The sequence below is a fragment of the Lissotriton vulgaris genome, chromosome 2_2 (assembly GCF_964263255.1).
Source record: "Lissotriton vulgaris chromosome 2_2, aLisVul1.2, whole genome shotgun sequence".
In the NCBI taxonomy this organism is placed as follows: Eukaryota; Metazoa; Chordata; class Amphibia; order Caudata; family Salamandridae; genus Lissotriton; species Lissotriton vulgaris.
In genome coordinates this window covers 57,027,456-57,043,828 of record NC_141688.1, presented here as the reverse complement: position 1 = coordinate 57,043,828, position 16,373 = coordinate 57,027,456, and the positions used below count along the sequence as shown (strand labels likewise).

Genomic DNA, 16,373 nt, shown 5'->3' with positions numbered 1-16,373 from the left:
ACTCTGGGGAAGCCAGCTCTCCAGCCACCGAGTGAGGAACTGTTCCATGCCTCTCCCCCACCCCACCGGCACCCCTTCGGAAAGCCCAATCAAAACATTTTTCAAGAGCAGGCAGTGGTCCCACACCACTGCCCACTCTTATAACATGCATTGAAAATGCAATAGGTCTCGCCTTTGATGAAGTTAAAGCCATTTGCTTTGCTAATGGTATTGTATAACAAAGAAAATGGTTTTAACTTCATGAAAGGCGAGACCTATTGCATTTTTAATGCCTGTTTTTTATTGCTATGGTAGAGCGGGGGAGAGGGAAGACAGAGGGGGAGGATGGCAAGACTAATGAGGAGGATGCGGAGGGGGAAAAGCGATGTGACACAGCCAGCGTCATAGCGCTTTACTTGTTATGGCATGTGAGGGGCCAACATGTACAACTGAGGGAGGGTGAGTTCGCGAACAACAGAGGAGGAAAGGATGTGTGGAGTGGGGGGTAACACAGATGACTAAAGTTGGGACCACGAGTGGGGGCAGGCAGATGAACTGGAGAGCTACACAAATGAGAAGTACACAAAGGAACTAGTTGAAACCAATGCACTTTGTTTTAGTGCTTAAGTCAAAGATTTTATTTTAAAGCACATAAAATGCAGTGGAAGGACACAAGTAATGTGTCCATGCTACAAGACCGAGTCAAACAAACAAAGATCGAAATCTCCCGGGCATCCATATGACTTTAAAAAACACAAAACATTTTGTTAGTCCGGTCCTGTGGCCTTAATTACTTACAGGTAAGGAAAAAGTTCTCCCAATTTCTAAATTTCTAGCACATTCAAATACACCCACAGCATAGCGCAAACTGCTCAAGGTGCATGTACTTATCCAAAATATCTGAGCGCTTCGAGGCTGTTAAAGTGAATGTCGATGTTAATCTCTGATGCCTCTAATAGACTGAGGCAGCATTCAATGCATGCCCATTCTGCAAAAAGTCACAGGGTGAGATCTGCAGAAGCAGACGTTAGTGCGGACCCGCTCATTTATACGAAACTGTGTTCTTCAGACGTATGATTGGGACCTCTGAGTTTTAGCAGGAAGAACGAGGATGTGGGAGATCATGTTTGGAAAAGGGAAACACACTGCTTTCTCAGGAACTCTAACACGACACACTGAGGATTTAAAAGCAGAAAAAAAGGAGCCTCGTGCTCTCGCTCACCCGAGCCCCGAAAACTGTGAAACTTTGCATAAAGCTAATAACGAAAATGTTAATAAATGCCAATAATCATTATATTAATAAATCGGAACAAGAATACGAATGATTATCATAATAACTATATGTCACGGTCCAGCGGCTCCTCAGAATCAGGGTGATGCTAAAAAGGGTTCCACCTCCAGCTTTCCCCGCACTCTGATTTAAAGTAACTAACAGAGTACGGTAGTAAGCAGGAGAGGGATAAAGCCGGGGTGAGGAACTGCGGTGGAAGGGATGCCTCTAACAACAAGAACCACACAATATCAGGCTCTACACTGACTAGGGTACAATGCTCTCAGATAACACAATCCCTACCTGATAACTCTCAGGCGTGAACTCCCTTCCTTTGAATACTTTATAATGAGATAATCTCTCTCATTAATGGGACGGTATCCCTGAAAAAGACAAACCCCTCGTTATTCTGATCTCTGATCTGTACCTCCCTCTAGGAAAAACACATGACTATTGTGCATACCTACCATTTGTTCTCACCCCTTTTGAACTCCTGAAGAAATCCAGCACCAAGGAAACGATTCTTAAAAGATACAGAAGATGGCGCTAGTGCTCCGTACAGCCTGTGAAGTTATCAGGTCGATTACTTGTCAAATCACTCCGTTCGGCGATTTATCTGATGTATCCCAACTAACATGTCCGGATTAACTAACAAATAATGTACACAGGAATTCCCGGTCGCGGCAGGGGGCAAATCCAGCATCTCCCGACCAGGCAAGTAACTGAATGATCTAGTCCGGACTCGGGAGGGGGAAATTCAGCGCATAGACTACGGAATCGTCGCTCTCTGCGGACTCCCCCTATCAACAACTGCACCCTTTAGAGCCACCCTGAATGCTGCAGCGAGACTTATCACTGGATCAAAAAAACATTTGCAAATCTCCCCTGATTTAAAATCTCTGAACTGGCTGGCTTTTGAAGCCAGGATACAGCTGAAAATCGCTTGTATGACTCACATGGCTGTTCACTACAAGTCACCCAACTACCTCACTCTAAAGCGGACTATATCAGGGGGCTTGAGATCCACCAGAAGCACAAAAAATCTCCTCTTGAAACCGCGAAGATTCCGGAAGGAAAAAACTTATAAACGATCCTTCTCCGGAATGGCTCCCAGGATCTGGAGTGCACTTCCTCCCGAAACAAGGCTTATCTCCTCCACTGCATTTTTTAAGAAAGAAGTAAAAGCCATCCTTATGGCTAAATTCACTTGAACTCTTTTTTTGGATATATCGAGTACATTGCACCAACTTTGTATTTTTTGTTTTATCTGACTGTCTAATTGTACTTTTGTTTTATCTGATTGCTATCCTATTTTTGCTACTCACATACTACCTACTACGAGTGACCGCCCGGACTCGCTCCTGACCGGTTGCTCCCTCCTTGCTCCTCTCCCAGTACTGCTGCTGTCTTCCTGGGGACCTTCGCACTGCTGACTGACATCACGGTATCACCTGCATTTAGTAAATAAGCGGTATCGCCTGCATTTGGCCAATTTGCGCTGTGTTTTCTGAAACTTATAGCCCAAAGCGCATGTGATTGTAGCGCCGCCCGCCCTGCATTGCATGTGATTGTAGCGCCGCCCGCCCTGCACTGCATTTAGCTGTGTTTGCCCACCTGGCAGCAACGTGTATCATTTTGTTAATCTCCTTTTCGCTGTCCCAGGCGACCTACTGCCCCTGCCTCGCCTCCCCTCTGACCTCCATTTTGTTTGCTGTTGTTGTTTTCCCTGCCCCTCCTCCCCGCTACCGCCTCCCAGCTGCTGACCCTCCCACCCACGTTCACAGAGCCTACCTAGTCCTTTCAGCCCCTGTGACCGCCCGGACTCGCTCCTGACCGGTTGCTCCCTCCTTGCTCCTCTCCCAGTACTGCTGCTGTCTTCCTGGGGATCTTCGCACTGCTGACTGACATCACGGTATCGCCTGCATTTAGTAAATAAGCGGTATCGCCTGCATTTGGCCAATTTGCGCTGTGTTTTCTGAAACTTATAGCCCAAAGCGCATGTGATTGTAGCGCCGCCCGCCCTGCATTGCATGTGATTGTAGCGCCGCCCGCCCTGCACTGCATTTAGCTGTGTTTGCCCACCTGGCAGCAACGTGTATCATTTTGTTAATCTCCTTTTCGCTGTCCCAGGCGACCTACTGCCCCTGCCTCGCCTCCCCTCTGACCTCCATTTTGTTTGCTGTTGTTGTTTTCCCTGCCCCTCCTCCCCGCTACCGCCTCCCAGCTGCTGACCCTCCCACGCTCCGCCCCCTCCACCATTCATTTATGGCCAATGCCTCCACGCGCAGCGTCCACGCGCTTCGGCCGCGCCGAAGGTGCGCCAAAGGTAAGCCCGTCCGCGCCTGGACCGCGCCCAGCGCCAGACCCCCTGGCCCCCGTCCCTCCCAGCCCCCCCGGATTACCTACGATGCCGCAACAGTTCCTAGCCCTTAACCCCGGTCGCGCTCCCAACTGCGTCCAAGCCGCCCCTGGCCAAACCCATGGACCTTTCTCCTGCTTCTCCTGCAAATTCAGCGGCACCGACAACATCTCCGCTACGACCACACCACAGATTCCCGACCCCAACCACCTACAATGCATCCTCCTCAACACCCGCTCGGTGCACAGGCCCGCCATTGACCTATGGAACCTACTTGACACCATCTCTCCAGACGTCGCCTTCCTAACGGAAACATGGATGAATGCTTCCTCCGCACCAGACATCACCATTGCCATCCCTGAAGACTATAAGATCACTCGCAAAGACCGTACCAGCCACACAGGAGGAGGAATCGCTATCGTCCATAAGAAATCAATCCGCATATCAACCAGCTCGGACGCCAACCTCGCCAACTCCGAACACCTTCACTTCCAGATCCACATCGACCCCAAGACCACACTCAAAGGCACCCTCCTCTACAGACCACCAGGACCCCGCGCAAAATTCAGTAAAGACATCACTGACTTCATCAACCCACACGCGCTCCCCTCCAAAGACTACATCCTTCTGGGAGACCTCAACTTTCACCTCGAAAAGATCAACGACCGCAACACCGCCACCCTCGTGGACAACCTCGCCAACCTCGGACTTAAACAACTAGTCACTTCCCCCACCCACATCGCAGGTCACACACTCGACCCCATCTTCACATCCAGCAACCATGTCTCCTTCAGCCACACTACGGACCTCCTCTGGACTGACCATAGCTGCGTTCACTTCACCTACAACAAACCAAAACCCAGCATCCACCTCCAACCTACCCTACAAAGGAACTGGAACAAAATCACCACGGACCAAATCTCCGCATCGCTCCTTCAAAACACCCCAGCCCTCTCTTCTAACGCTAACGAAGCCGCCGCCAACCTCACCCTATGGTTATCCAACACCGCTGACACCTTAGCACCACTGAAAAAACGTCAAAACAAACCTGGCAGCAAGAAGGCCTCATGGTTCAACGATGATCTCAAGAAGTCCAAGAAACTCTGCCGCTCCCTTGAAAAGACCTGGAAAAAAGACCCAACCACCAGCACCAAGGACGCCTTCAAAAACGCCACCCTCACTCACCATCAACTAATCCGAAAAGCCAAGAAAACAGCATTCAAGGATCGACTTGACAACAACGCCCACAACAGCAAGGAACTTTTCAACATCGTCAAGGAATTTTCCAATCCCTCGGCCAACTCCAACGACATCACCCCCTCTCAAACCCTCTGCGACTCCCTAGCCTCATTTTTCCACAACAAGATTGCAGACATCCACAACAGCTTTGACAACCAACCCGGAAACCAACCCACCCTACCATTTGCTGATCATCTTCCCCCCGTGAACACCCTTAACGACAAGAACCCAATCTCCACTGAGGACACCATCCGCCTGATGAATTCCATCCACTCAGGATCCCCCACAGACCCATGTCCTCACCACATCTTCAACAAAGCAGACTCCGTCATAGCACCGCACCTCCGAGATGTCATGAACTGCTCCTTCAACTCCGCCACCTTCCCGGAAGACTGGAAACACGCTGAACTCACCGCCCTTCTGCAAAAACCCACAGCGGACCCCACCGAACTCAAAAATTACCGCCCCATCTCACTTCTCCCATTCCCGGCCAAAGTCATCGAGAAAGCTGTCAACAACCAGATCGCCGCCTTCCTCGAAGCCAACAAATCCCTCGACCCCCTCACAATCTGACTTCCGAGCAAAACACAGCACTGAGACCGCCCTCATCGCAGCAACAGACGACATTCGAACTCTACTGGACAATGGAGACACAGCCGCCCTCATCCTCCTCGACCTCTCCGCAGCCTTCAACACAGTCTGCCACAGCACCCTTCTACAGCGCCTCAGAAACATCGGAATCCAAGGAAAAGCACTTGAATGGATCACCTCGTTCCTCACCGGAAGAACCCAGAGAGTCCGCCTTCCACCATTCAAAACCAAGGCCTCTGAAGTCATCTGCGGCGTACCACAAGGATCCTCACTCAGTCCCACCCTCTTCAACGTATACATGAGCCCCCTCGCGGCCATCGCACGCCATCACAACCTCAACATCATCTCGTACGCGGATGACACTCAACTGATCCTTTCCCTCACCAATGACCCCAGCACCGCCAAAACCAACCTACACGAAGGAATGAAAGAAGTTGCCGAATGGATGAAACAAAGCCGTCTGAAACTGAACTCGGACAAAACAGAAGTCCTCATCCTAGGTACATCCCCCTCTGCATGGGACGACTCCTGGTGGCCGGAAGCCCTCGGAAAAGCACCTATCCCGACAGACCACGCACGGAACCTAGGCGTCATCCTGGATTCTTCACTCTCAATGAACAGACAAGTCAGCGCCGTATCCTCTTCCTGCTTCAACATTCTTCGCATGCTCAGAAAAACATTTCGCTGGATCCCCTCCGAAACAAGGAAAATAGTCACCCACGCTCTGGTCACGAGCCGACTGGACTACGGAAACACCCTCTACGCAGGTACTACCGCAAAACTCCAGAAGAAACTCCAACGAATCCAAAACGCCTCAGCCAGACTCATATTAGACATCCCACGCAACGATCACATCTCTGGTCACCTTAAAGACCTCCACTGGCTACCCGTCAATAAGAGGATCACTTTCCGACTGCTTACCCACGCACACAAATCACTCTACAACACCGGTCCAGAATGCCTCAACTCACGACTGTCCTTCTACACCCCCTCCCGCCAACTACGTTCTTCCAGCCAAGCCCTCGCCACTGTACCTCGCATCAACAAGACCACCATGGGAGGCAGATCCTTTTCATACCTGGCTGCTAAAACATGGAACTCTCTCCCCGCTTACCTTCGCCTTACCCAGAACCACCTAGCATTCAGAAAGCTACTTAAAACGTGGATTTTTGACAAGTAATTCTCCTCCCCTTCCTAAGCGCCTTGAAACCCTACGGGTATGTAGTGCGCTATATAAATCCTTTGACTTGACTTGACTACTACTATTTTGTACCCAAAAGTTTGTTTAATCGCTCCCTTGTTTCCCTTACCCCTTGTTCTGTAAAGCGCTCTGATATCTGCAAAGATCTTGTTCGCGCTATATAAAAGTTTGAAAATAAATAAATGAAAATAAATACTCAAACTTAAACGGATATCTGAATGGCACGAGAGGGGGCAAATCCATCGTCTCCGGCCTATTTAGTACCCGCACAATTGTCTCCGGTCACGGGAGGGGGCAAATCCAGCGTCTCCCGTTCCAGTACGAAACGTTCCACAAAATCACTCGGGCACCAACTCAGTGTCACATAACACCGCAGCCACGGGTTACTTCCAAAAGACTTCCATTAGGACACAGCTAACATGCAACGCAGGAGCAGAGCATTCGCCATTACCAAAATCCAACAAAAAGGACAAAATCACGTGCACTGCACCAAACCTCTCACGCGAATATATGGCTCCTACACCACCTCCCACAACAGATGGCCTTCTGGAGATGTAGTCCGTTGTATTCAGGTAGGCACACCTCGAATCCTGACACTATAACACTAATAACAATAATAATATATTAAATGTTCCTGTATGCTTCCGTGGTGCCTTCCGAAGTAGTGGTGGTGCGAGCATCGGGCTCATTAATTACTCGGGCTTCATTAGAACTGATCATAATGAAGAGCAGGCAGTCCTGTGAAGTGCGTATGTGTCAATCGGCTCTTCTGCCCACAAATGCACTGACCAGCAAAAACACATGCTGCCTGCTTGGTTTATTATTTTTGTTTGGTGACTACCTCAGACTGAAATACTGAACCAGAGATGACATCAAACATTAAGTAACCGGTGGACTGCTACAAAAAGCAGGAGGCTATGAATAAAGGGAGGAGGGAGGGACATTACAAGACAAGCTGTCAGCGTTGTGTGGAAAACATAGTGCGTCCCAGTTAAGGAAGCAGAGTGTGTCACGCCGCTAGTGAGAGATTGAATCCCAGTGGGCGGGGCCAAAAGGAGACCAGGTGGCAAAAAGGAGGGACACCTCCTTTACCATCAAAAGCCAGCGTTTTGCATGGAAGCTGACTCTGGCCAATTAAAAAGATGGGCGGGGCTTCAACTCCGCCTCAGAGCTTCGGAATCCGTATTGATTCAAAGAAGCTCTCGGATGCCGGGAGCAGCGTATGTTCGCTGCTGTCTCCAGCAAAGACCTAAAAATGAAAAATCTTTTCATTTGTAAAAAATAATTTATGCATCCAATTTTCCTTTATGGGAAAAGAGCTGAAGTTAAAGAAAAAGTTTGCTTTATTTAAAAGAAATCAGACATGGTGGTCTTCTGACCTCCGCTGGCCATAATCCTTGTGATTTTATAGATTCCCAGTGGGTCGCAAGCTGAGATCTACTTCAACAATATTCATCAGGTAGGTCTGTTTGTGACACACTGGGAATCGTTAAATGTGTAAAAGACCCATTTCAACATTGGAGTTTGTGATTACTAAATAGCGAATCTCAATTTTTTTATTTGTAGTTTTGTACCTTTGTAGTTGTGGTTCTTGTTTCTTCTTTTAATTTGAACTTGTGTCAAGTGTAGGCTTCTAAAAATGCACATTGTATGGGTCTGTCTTTGCATCTGTAACTGCCATGACTTGGTTGTACCTCCCTGTTTTATTCCCATTTTCTGATGTATCTCTTCCTATTATAATTTGGTAACAGTGGAAGCTCTTTGACATTAACTTTTTTGGAGCCTTCCTCTGTATTTGGAGAACCACTTGCTTTCAGCCTGCCGAACATCTGCTTATTTTCTATTTCCTCAAGTTTTATGTCCATCTTCTAGTTCTGCTTTAGGTTGTGTATGTAACACACAGGTAAAATGCACTGCCATTCAACTGCTAGCTCTTCTTCCCTTGATGATACAATAGTGGTCCACTGTCATCTCTAAATTCAAAACTGCATCATTCAGTTTATTGAATTAAATATTCTTCCTGGATTTTTTTTCAGTCCTCGGTAACCTTTCCATCAGCGTAAATTTGGTGGGCGGGGCAGAATGTGTGCAGTGTTTTGCAAGGGACATCAAACTTGCAAGGATATCTTGCGCCTAAAAACTCTGTTCTCATCTGAGTTTTCGTTGGCTCTGATATCATGCCGAACAACTGAAATAAAGTCTCTTTGAAAATATTTGGTGGGTTACTGGGACATGTATAGTGTGACAATGTTTTTTCACCATATTAATACCTGTGTTTTTGGTGGATTTAATGTGCGTGCCTTACCATCTACCTCCATTGGGAAATTAAGTATGAGATTCTCCAGGGCTGGCAGAAGGGTCCATGTTAACGCCCTTCGTTATGAAGCTTTCTATTCTTGTAAAGGGCGGTAAAAGACTGCAGTTTTCTTAACCGTGGTCTTCAGTTTCAAGGAAACAGTGAAGAGACTTGAACATCCCCCTATCAAATAAATTGATAGACTGTAAGGGCTTTCAAAGAGATGTCTTCTCTTCAGTTTGTCGTTGGTTACATCCTTGTGGATCAGTACTGTTCTCTTTTTTTTTTTAAGTAGTCTTTTGTGTTCCTCTCACTTGAATTCCTTCTCTCTTTTCCCATGCTTGCTTTATCCTTTTGTGGTATCCACACATTATTGTTTCTTTTCATTCTCTAATTAGCAGTGCTCTTATTAATATCATCTTCTGCTAGCATTCCTTGTTTTGTCTTGCCATTATTTTCCATCCTCACTAAGTGCTGCTTCTTGCTGCATTTTCTTCTTGTTGGTCAAGTTTTGAATATTCAACAGGATCCAACTTGGAGACCGGAATCATGACTGAGTGGAATACATTTCAAGCTGTATATGAGCTGTTACTTCCTCCATCCAGCTACTTGGTGTCTATTACCGTTGTCCCACTTTCTGCTTCGGGTTACTAAATGTAAATGTCATATCAAAAGTGTGGAATAGAGGAAGATTTGCATAGTCTTGTCAATATCTTTTTACACAATGTAAATGATTTGTATTCACCTCAGAAAATTTTGTAGGGTGAGGAATTGTCAAGCAGCTCCTAAGGCTACTAGAAGTTCAGGTTAGATGGATTGCCTTAAATATTGGAACGGTTGACTGGCATAAACCAGGACAATACTAAAGGATGCCACTTTGCTTAGATTAATAATTTTGTGAGGGCCATTGTATGCAGTTTTGAGTACACCCTGGAAGTCCCAGTTTTTTTCTAGTGGTGACCAGCATTGTAGAAATGAATGTGTAGCAGATCAGGGACCAAGGCATACTTTTACTCCCCTTAAGTCATTATGCTACATCGTCTTGCACATTCTTCTTTCACCCAGGTGTTTAAATGATCTGTTAGATGTTTCACCACTTGATTCAATGCTATTAGACGCCCCATTTGACTCCTGTTTAGTCTATTGTTTCGGTATTGGTTATGTTCCTGTATATGATTATTTTACCTACTCCCCTTATTTCACTACGCTCCATCGTATAGCCCATTCCTCGTTCACTCAGATTTGATATATGAGCTGTTATTTGTGCATTATTTGATTCAACGCCTATTATATTCCCCATGCTTGACTCGTGTTTGGATTTGTTACCTTTCCCTCTTATTGTAAAGCGCTCTGATATCCTTCGGGATCAAGTTCGCTCTATATAAAACTTTATAAATGAATAAATAAATGTAGTCTTCCGTGTATATTCTTGCACTGCAGCACAGAATGTGGAGAAGCTGTTTCGACTTTGGCTAGGTATGTATATTGGCTTTGTTTAATAACATTTTCCCATTTCTCTTTAGGTTTTCAAGATGCTAGCGAATAAGGAGTCTCTTGATCAGATTATTGCAGCAACTCCTGGGTTGAGCCATGACCCTATTGCATTAGGTAAGAAGTCTGATATAGAATGCCTTCACCTTTGAATATTTCACATGCAGTGGGTGTATTTATCATTTAACTTGCTGGACTAAATAACCAGTAGTGCTAATTGAGAATCCCTGTTTGCTCTAGAATGGGAAGATATCCTTTCGTCCTTTCAATACAGAGAGAGATCTTTTAGCACATTGTTTATTTGACACCATCTTTAGCTGTGAGTATGTGATCTCATTGAGAGAAAAGCTGTGACGTTGGAAGTTGTTAAACTTGGCATCTTTGGCGTGGTTCCCCCTGACATTTTGCCTCTACTTGGTGTATTTTTTATGCTGAGCTCAATTTCATTTTTGCTGGCTTAGATGTTTTGGGCACGTTGCAGCTGCTGATCAGTGTCAAGGTGCAAGTGCTACCTGTGTAAATTGTTGTTACAATTGGTTCTCCCCGATTGGCATATTTGATTTACTCATAAGCCTCTAGTAAAGTGCACTGAAGTGTGCCAGGGCCAATGAATCAAATGCTACTAGTCGGCCTGCAGCACTGATTTTGCCACCCACATCAGTAGCTCTGAAAAGGTAACTCAGACTTGCCACTGTAGTGTCTGTGTGTACATTACACAGGAGTTTGACCTGATCACCCCAACACATCTGGGCAAAGACATACAGATACAAAGGCAAAGAATGTGTGGGAAAATATCAGGCTAATTCACTACAGGAAGAAAATCCATTAGTCCCTACATGTGGGAACCTGGTCCCCAGGCTTATTCTTTAAATAATTCAAGCGCTCACCGAATCTGCCCTAATTTATTTTATATTTTATATGCTTCTATAGCGCCTGAATAGATCCCCGAAGGGATATCTCCGCGCTCATGCTGGAAGGGAAGATAAGACCTGTACCTGAACACTACAGAGATGAGAATCATAAACTGAAATTAATTAGTGGTGAATAAATGGGTCTTAAGTGTTTTGCGAAAGGATAAGTGGTTGGTAATGAGTTTAAGTTTAAGGGGAAGGGAGTTCCAGAGAGCGGGACCTGTATGTGCAAGAGCACGACCACCCAGGCGAGATTTTTTTATTTTGGGGACCTGAAGTAAATGAAGGTTACTCGATCGAAGTGATCGACCTGGCACATAGGGTTGAAAAGCTTTGGTCAGATATTTGGGGCCCTTTCCTGTCAGGCATCTATGAATGGTACAGAGAATTTTGAACTTCGTGCGTTGCCGCACTGGCAACCAATGGAGCTTAGCTAGTAGAGGACGGGAGGGAGTTCTAGATGGAACATTGAGAACTAGCCTTGCCGCCGTATTCTGGACTACTTGTAATTTGTTTAGTTGGCCTTCATTAGTTGACAATAGAAGGCCATTACAGTAGTCCAGTCTACTGATCACAAGTGCCTGGACTAGGGTTTTCCTGTGACTATCAGGAATATAAGGGAACACCCTTTTCAATAGTCCGATGGCCCTAAAGCATGTGCCTGCAACTTGGTTGACATGTTGTTTGAAAGTCAGGGCTTGATCGAACAGCACCCCCAAGTTTTTGACAGTCTGCTTTGGGACAGGGACTGGTCCTAGTTCTGTGGGCCACCACTCCCCCGGCCATAATGTTGCCGCCTCTCCAAACAGTAAGACTTCCGTTTTGCCCACATTGCATTGAAGGCAATTCTCGGCCATCCAATTTGCGACGGCTCTCATGCCTTGAGCAAAAGATTTTTGCAGGGCAGAAGTGAAAGTCTTAAAGGGGAACATCAGCTGGGTGTCATCAGCGTAGGATATCGGGGTAAACCCATATGGCCTCACTAAGTCGGCTAGGGGGGCCACATACACATTAAATAATGTGGGGCGTAGGCATGAGCCCTGTGGCACACCCCTGGTGAGCTCCCTGGAGGTGGATTTATGGGAGCCCAGCCTGACTTCTTGAGAGCGGCCGGAAAGGAAACTTTCCACCCAGGACAGGGCTACACCTCCCACCCCTACATCCTTCAGACGATCGAGAAGCACTTTATGAGACACCGTATCGAAAGCAGCAGACAAATCCAACAGCACCAGAATCATAGATCCCCCACTATCCAGTGTCAGCCTGATGTTATTGGTCACTTCTAGTAGGGCTGATTCGGTGCTGTGGTTTGGCCTGAACCCAGATTGTGAAGGGTCCAGGCCTTCTGCTGCTTCCAGGTGATTCGATAGGTGGGTGTTTACGTGCTTCTCCGTCATTTTACCGATGTAGGGTAGAAGGGAGATGGGCCGAAGGTTGGAAAGGTCTGTCCAGGGGGAGGTTGCCTTCTTCCTTATGGGGTTTACCACCGCTATTTTCCATTCCCTCGGCACCTGTCCTTTTGCCAGTGAGGTGTTCATAACTGACTGAATGGAGGGTCCAAGGATGGAAATCAGAGGAGCCACCATTTTAGCAGGAAGGTGATCATTTGGGGAGCCAGTTTTCATGTGGTTGAGGAGTGGAAGGTCTAGATCACTGACAGGTGGAATGGTGAGAGGTGCTTTTACTAGGTGCAGAAGATACACGCGCAGGGGGGGACCTGGTTCCTGTGCTTTGAGAAGCAATGATTTTATTATAAATCAGATTTATTTTATCCTCAAAGAAGATAGAAATCTCATCACACAGTGACTGTGAAGCATCATCAGGACTTTCAGCAGCAGACGGCTTTACAAAGCTGAGCAAGATTTTAAATAATTCCCATGGACAATTGCCCGCCTCCTCAAATTGAAGGGAAAGGTTGTTTTTCCTTGCGAGTTTTATGTTCTTGTAATAGTTTGACTGAGCATCTAGAAACATTTTCTTTTCCTGCTCTTTTTTTGATTTCCTCCACGCTTTTTCAAGCCTCCTACATTTCTGCTTTTCTTTCCTGAGATCTAGGGTATACCACTTTTCTTGTTTAGCAGGGGAATACTGCTTATGAAGTAAAAGCGGGGCAAGAGTATCAATGGCTTGTTTAAGAGATTTATTGTACTTTTCCAGTGCCACTTCTGGTGAGTCTGCTTCAGAGAACTGAGGTTGTTGCCAGTGTTCACGCAGATTTTCAACTGATATTTTATGCCATTTGCGGCGATAAATAGGAGGAGGTGGTGTTTTAGGTTGTCTTTTGGTAGGTCCTGCCAGATAGAACTCAACCAAAAAATGGTCAGTCCAGTAATTGATTCACACAGTAGAATTTTATATTTTCTTTAACAATGCATAACAAAAACATAAATCATAAAATAGTCCTTCCTACCCATACAATCTAAACCCGGTTGCACACAAACACTAATTCATATGCAATCCATAGGCAGACGGCCGGTTGGAGCCGCCGTGTCTTTTCCATGTTCCAGAACACCGAAGGTATGGCCCGGGACACCCTCCTTGGTATTTTGAGATAGACGTTCTTTGGGGGGCCGGTTTTGATGCTGGCCCTTTTTTCACTAGATAATTCCTTGTTTACAGAGTGATGGTGGTGTAGGAACTGTGGCTATCAGTCAGAAGCCTTTTTGCAGTTTGGCAGAAGAACGTTTGGCTATGGTGGCGAAGCAGTTCCATCTTCATGCTCTCGTAGAGGAGAGTATTGCGTCCATTTGAGGTAATTGGTGGAGTATAAGCTCTGTAGCACTTCTTTCTGAGAGGACACAGCATAGGTTACTGATTTGGCTTCTCATGCGTGCTTGGAGACCCACAAGGCGGATCATCTGTACGAGTTCTACCCGTCTCGGTTTCTTTTAAATAATCGTATTTACCCCCTGACTAGTTTCAAATCTTAAGTGCACGGTTGTTTGAGTATACCATGTCCTCTTTTCGCACGTAGTTCTTTGCACAAATTCTGTTGCACAGGTTGCAAAGCACCAGTAGACAAGGGTATATTTATCTTGCACTGGTGGCGGCTTTATTTGGTGGCGTGATTTGATTTCTTCATGCAGGCCACTGAGGTGATATCATTTATACGAGTTTCTGTTCCGTGATTATATGGTTTTATGTGGTTCTCATTCTCCTTTGTTTTTTACTTGTAGTATTTGTGTAATCACATGCATGTGGCATCTCCTATAAGCAACAAAGAGTATTAAAGATATTGACTTGAGTAAATTGTTTTCTAGGTGGTTTTTTTTTTTGCCCAAGTCCTTAGGAGGCCAGTGCCAGTGGGCCGAAATGTGTCGACTAGAAAAAAAATTGGAGAAGTCTAATGGATTAAAAATTATATGCATAAATTTACGAATACACATTTCTAGGATTCAACAGAGATGGAAGTATACCTCACCTGTGTGTAATGGACTATCTCCCCATGGATTGCAGATGAATTTGTGCTTGTGTGCAACCGGGTTTAGATTGTATGGGTAGGAAGGAATCATGAATGATTATGGACTATTTTATTGTGTGATTTATGTTTCTTGTTTTGTATTGTTAAAGAAAATATAAAATTCTACTGTGTGAACCAATTGGGGCAGATTTGGTAAGCACTTGAATTATTTAAATACTTAGCCTGGGACCTAGGTTCCCGCATGTAGGGACTAATGGATTTTCTTTCTACAGTGAATTAACTGTAGGAAGAAAATACATTAGTCCCTACATCCCTGATCGTTTCCCACACATCCTTTGCCTTAGTTTATGTACTGCTGTGTCTGTGTGCAGTTGTTAACTTCAATTTCGACTTGGCAAGTGCACCCTGACCTTCCCTTTTCTTACATATAAAGCATTCCTATGGTAGGCCCAAGGTACGCCACTCCCTCCCGGGCAGGGTGCAGTGTATGTGAAAGGTAGGACATGTACTGGTGTGTGTGACCTTTCCTGCTGGTGAAAAACGAAATTGGCAGTATTTCACTATTTAAAAGGCTTTCCTGCCCCATAGGATAGATTAGAGTTTATTGATAACATCTTATAAATAGAACTTCCCATTGGAACAAGATAGAGAAATAACGTTAAGGCTCTCTGAATTCAGAATTTAATAACACATCTTTTGGTAAAGATTGTTTTTAAATTGTGTTTGAAAATGCCACTTTTAGAAAGTAGGCATTGTCTAGTTCAACCATTCTGTGTGCCTTTGCTTGGACGGTCTGGTTTTGGAGTGACCGGGGCTGGAGATGTAAATTTACTGTAGACAGCCGCTGGGTGGGGTTGAGGTGTGCTTGGCCCTTTCTGGATGACTCCGAGCTGGGCTCAATAGACCCTGGCTGAATTTAGAATAGTGGGTGCCATATCGAAAGAGGTACATATAGGTCAGACGTGAATAGAACCTTTCATTATAAGACTCTGCTCAATACACTTTACACATACAAAAGGCTCACAGAGCTCTTTCGTTTCTCATGGTCCACTCATGAGTGACTCATGTACATCATGACTTTTGTCTTTGCATTGCCCAGACGCTGTAATGATATGAGCATGACTATTCATTCTAGATTGTAAATTGGATAGCCTGGGCTAGATTACCTACTTACTCATGAGCCGTTGAAACTTGAGTGTTCGGATCTCACCAGGTCTGTATTAAGTTGGTTCCTCTACTTAAAAAGTAGTCCCTAATTCACAGATAAGGAAATCCACTTGATGTGTGGAGTACCTTGATTAACGCACAACTGAAAACATTCCTCACCAACCGAGAAACTGGATGACATTTCTCCTGTAAACCAAGACCTACGCAGACTCAAGTTCTGCTGCTACACCAGAGTTATAACTGTCCCAATATTCAAAATGCCACTACTATGCGTCAATTTGAACTCTGTTACAAGCACCAAACTCCTGTAGTTGATTATTGACCAACTCCTACAAATCCACACTCACAAATATCAACTCAATACTATACAAGATTAGACTACCTAGGTGAATAAAAGCATACATTCCTCTTTCGTTGAGCCTACTAAATAGGTAGTCCTCTTTTTACC

General features: G+C 45.5%; 1 protein-coding gene across 2 annotated transcripts in view; it reads left to right on the top strand.

Annotated features, from left to right (window-relative positions):
* The window catches only part of UBL7 (ubiquitin like 7), a 177,630-nt gene that overhangs the window by 116,000 nt on the left and 45,257 nt on the right, over positions 1-16,373 (top strand). For both annotated transcript variants that reach the window (XM_086959281.1, XM_086959282.1), the window contains exon 5: positions 10,459-10,543. In XM_086959281.1, coding sequence (XP_086815407.1) covers positions 10,459-10,543 — 85 coding nt within the window. The remainder of the gene's footprint in view (positions 1-10,458; positions 10,544-16,373) is intronic.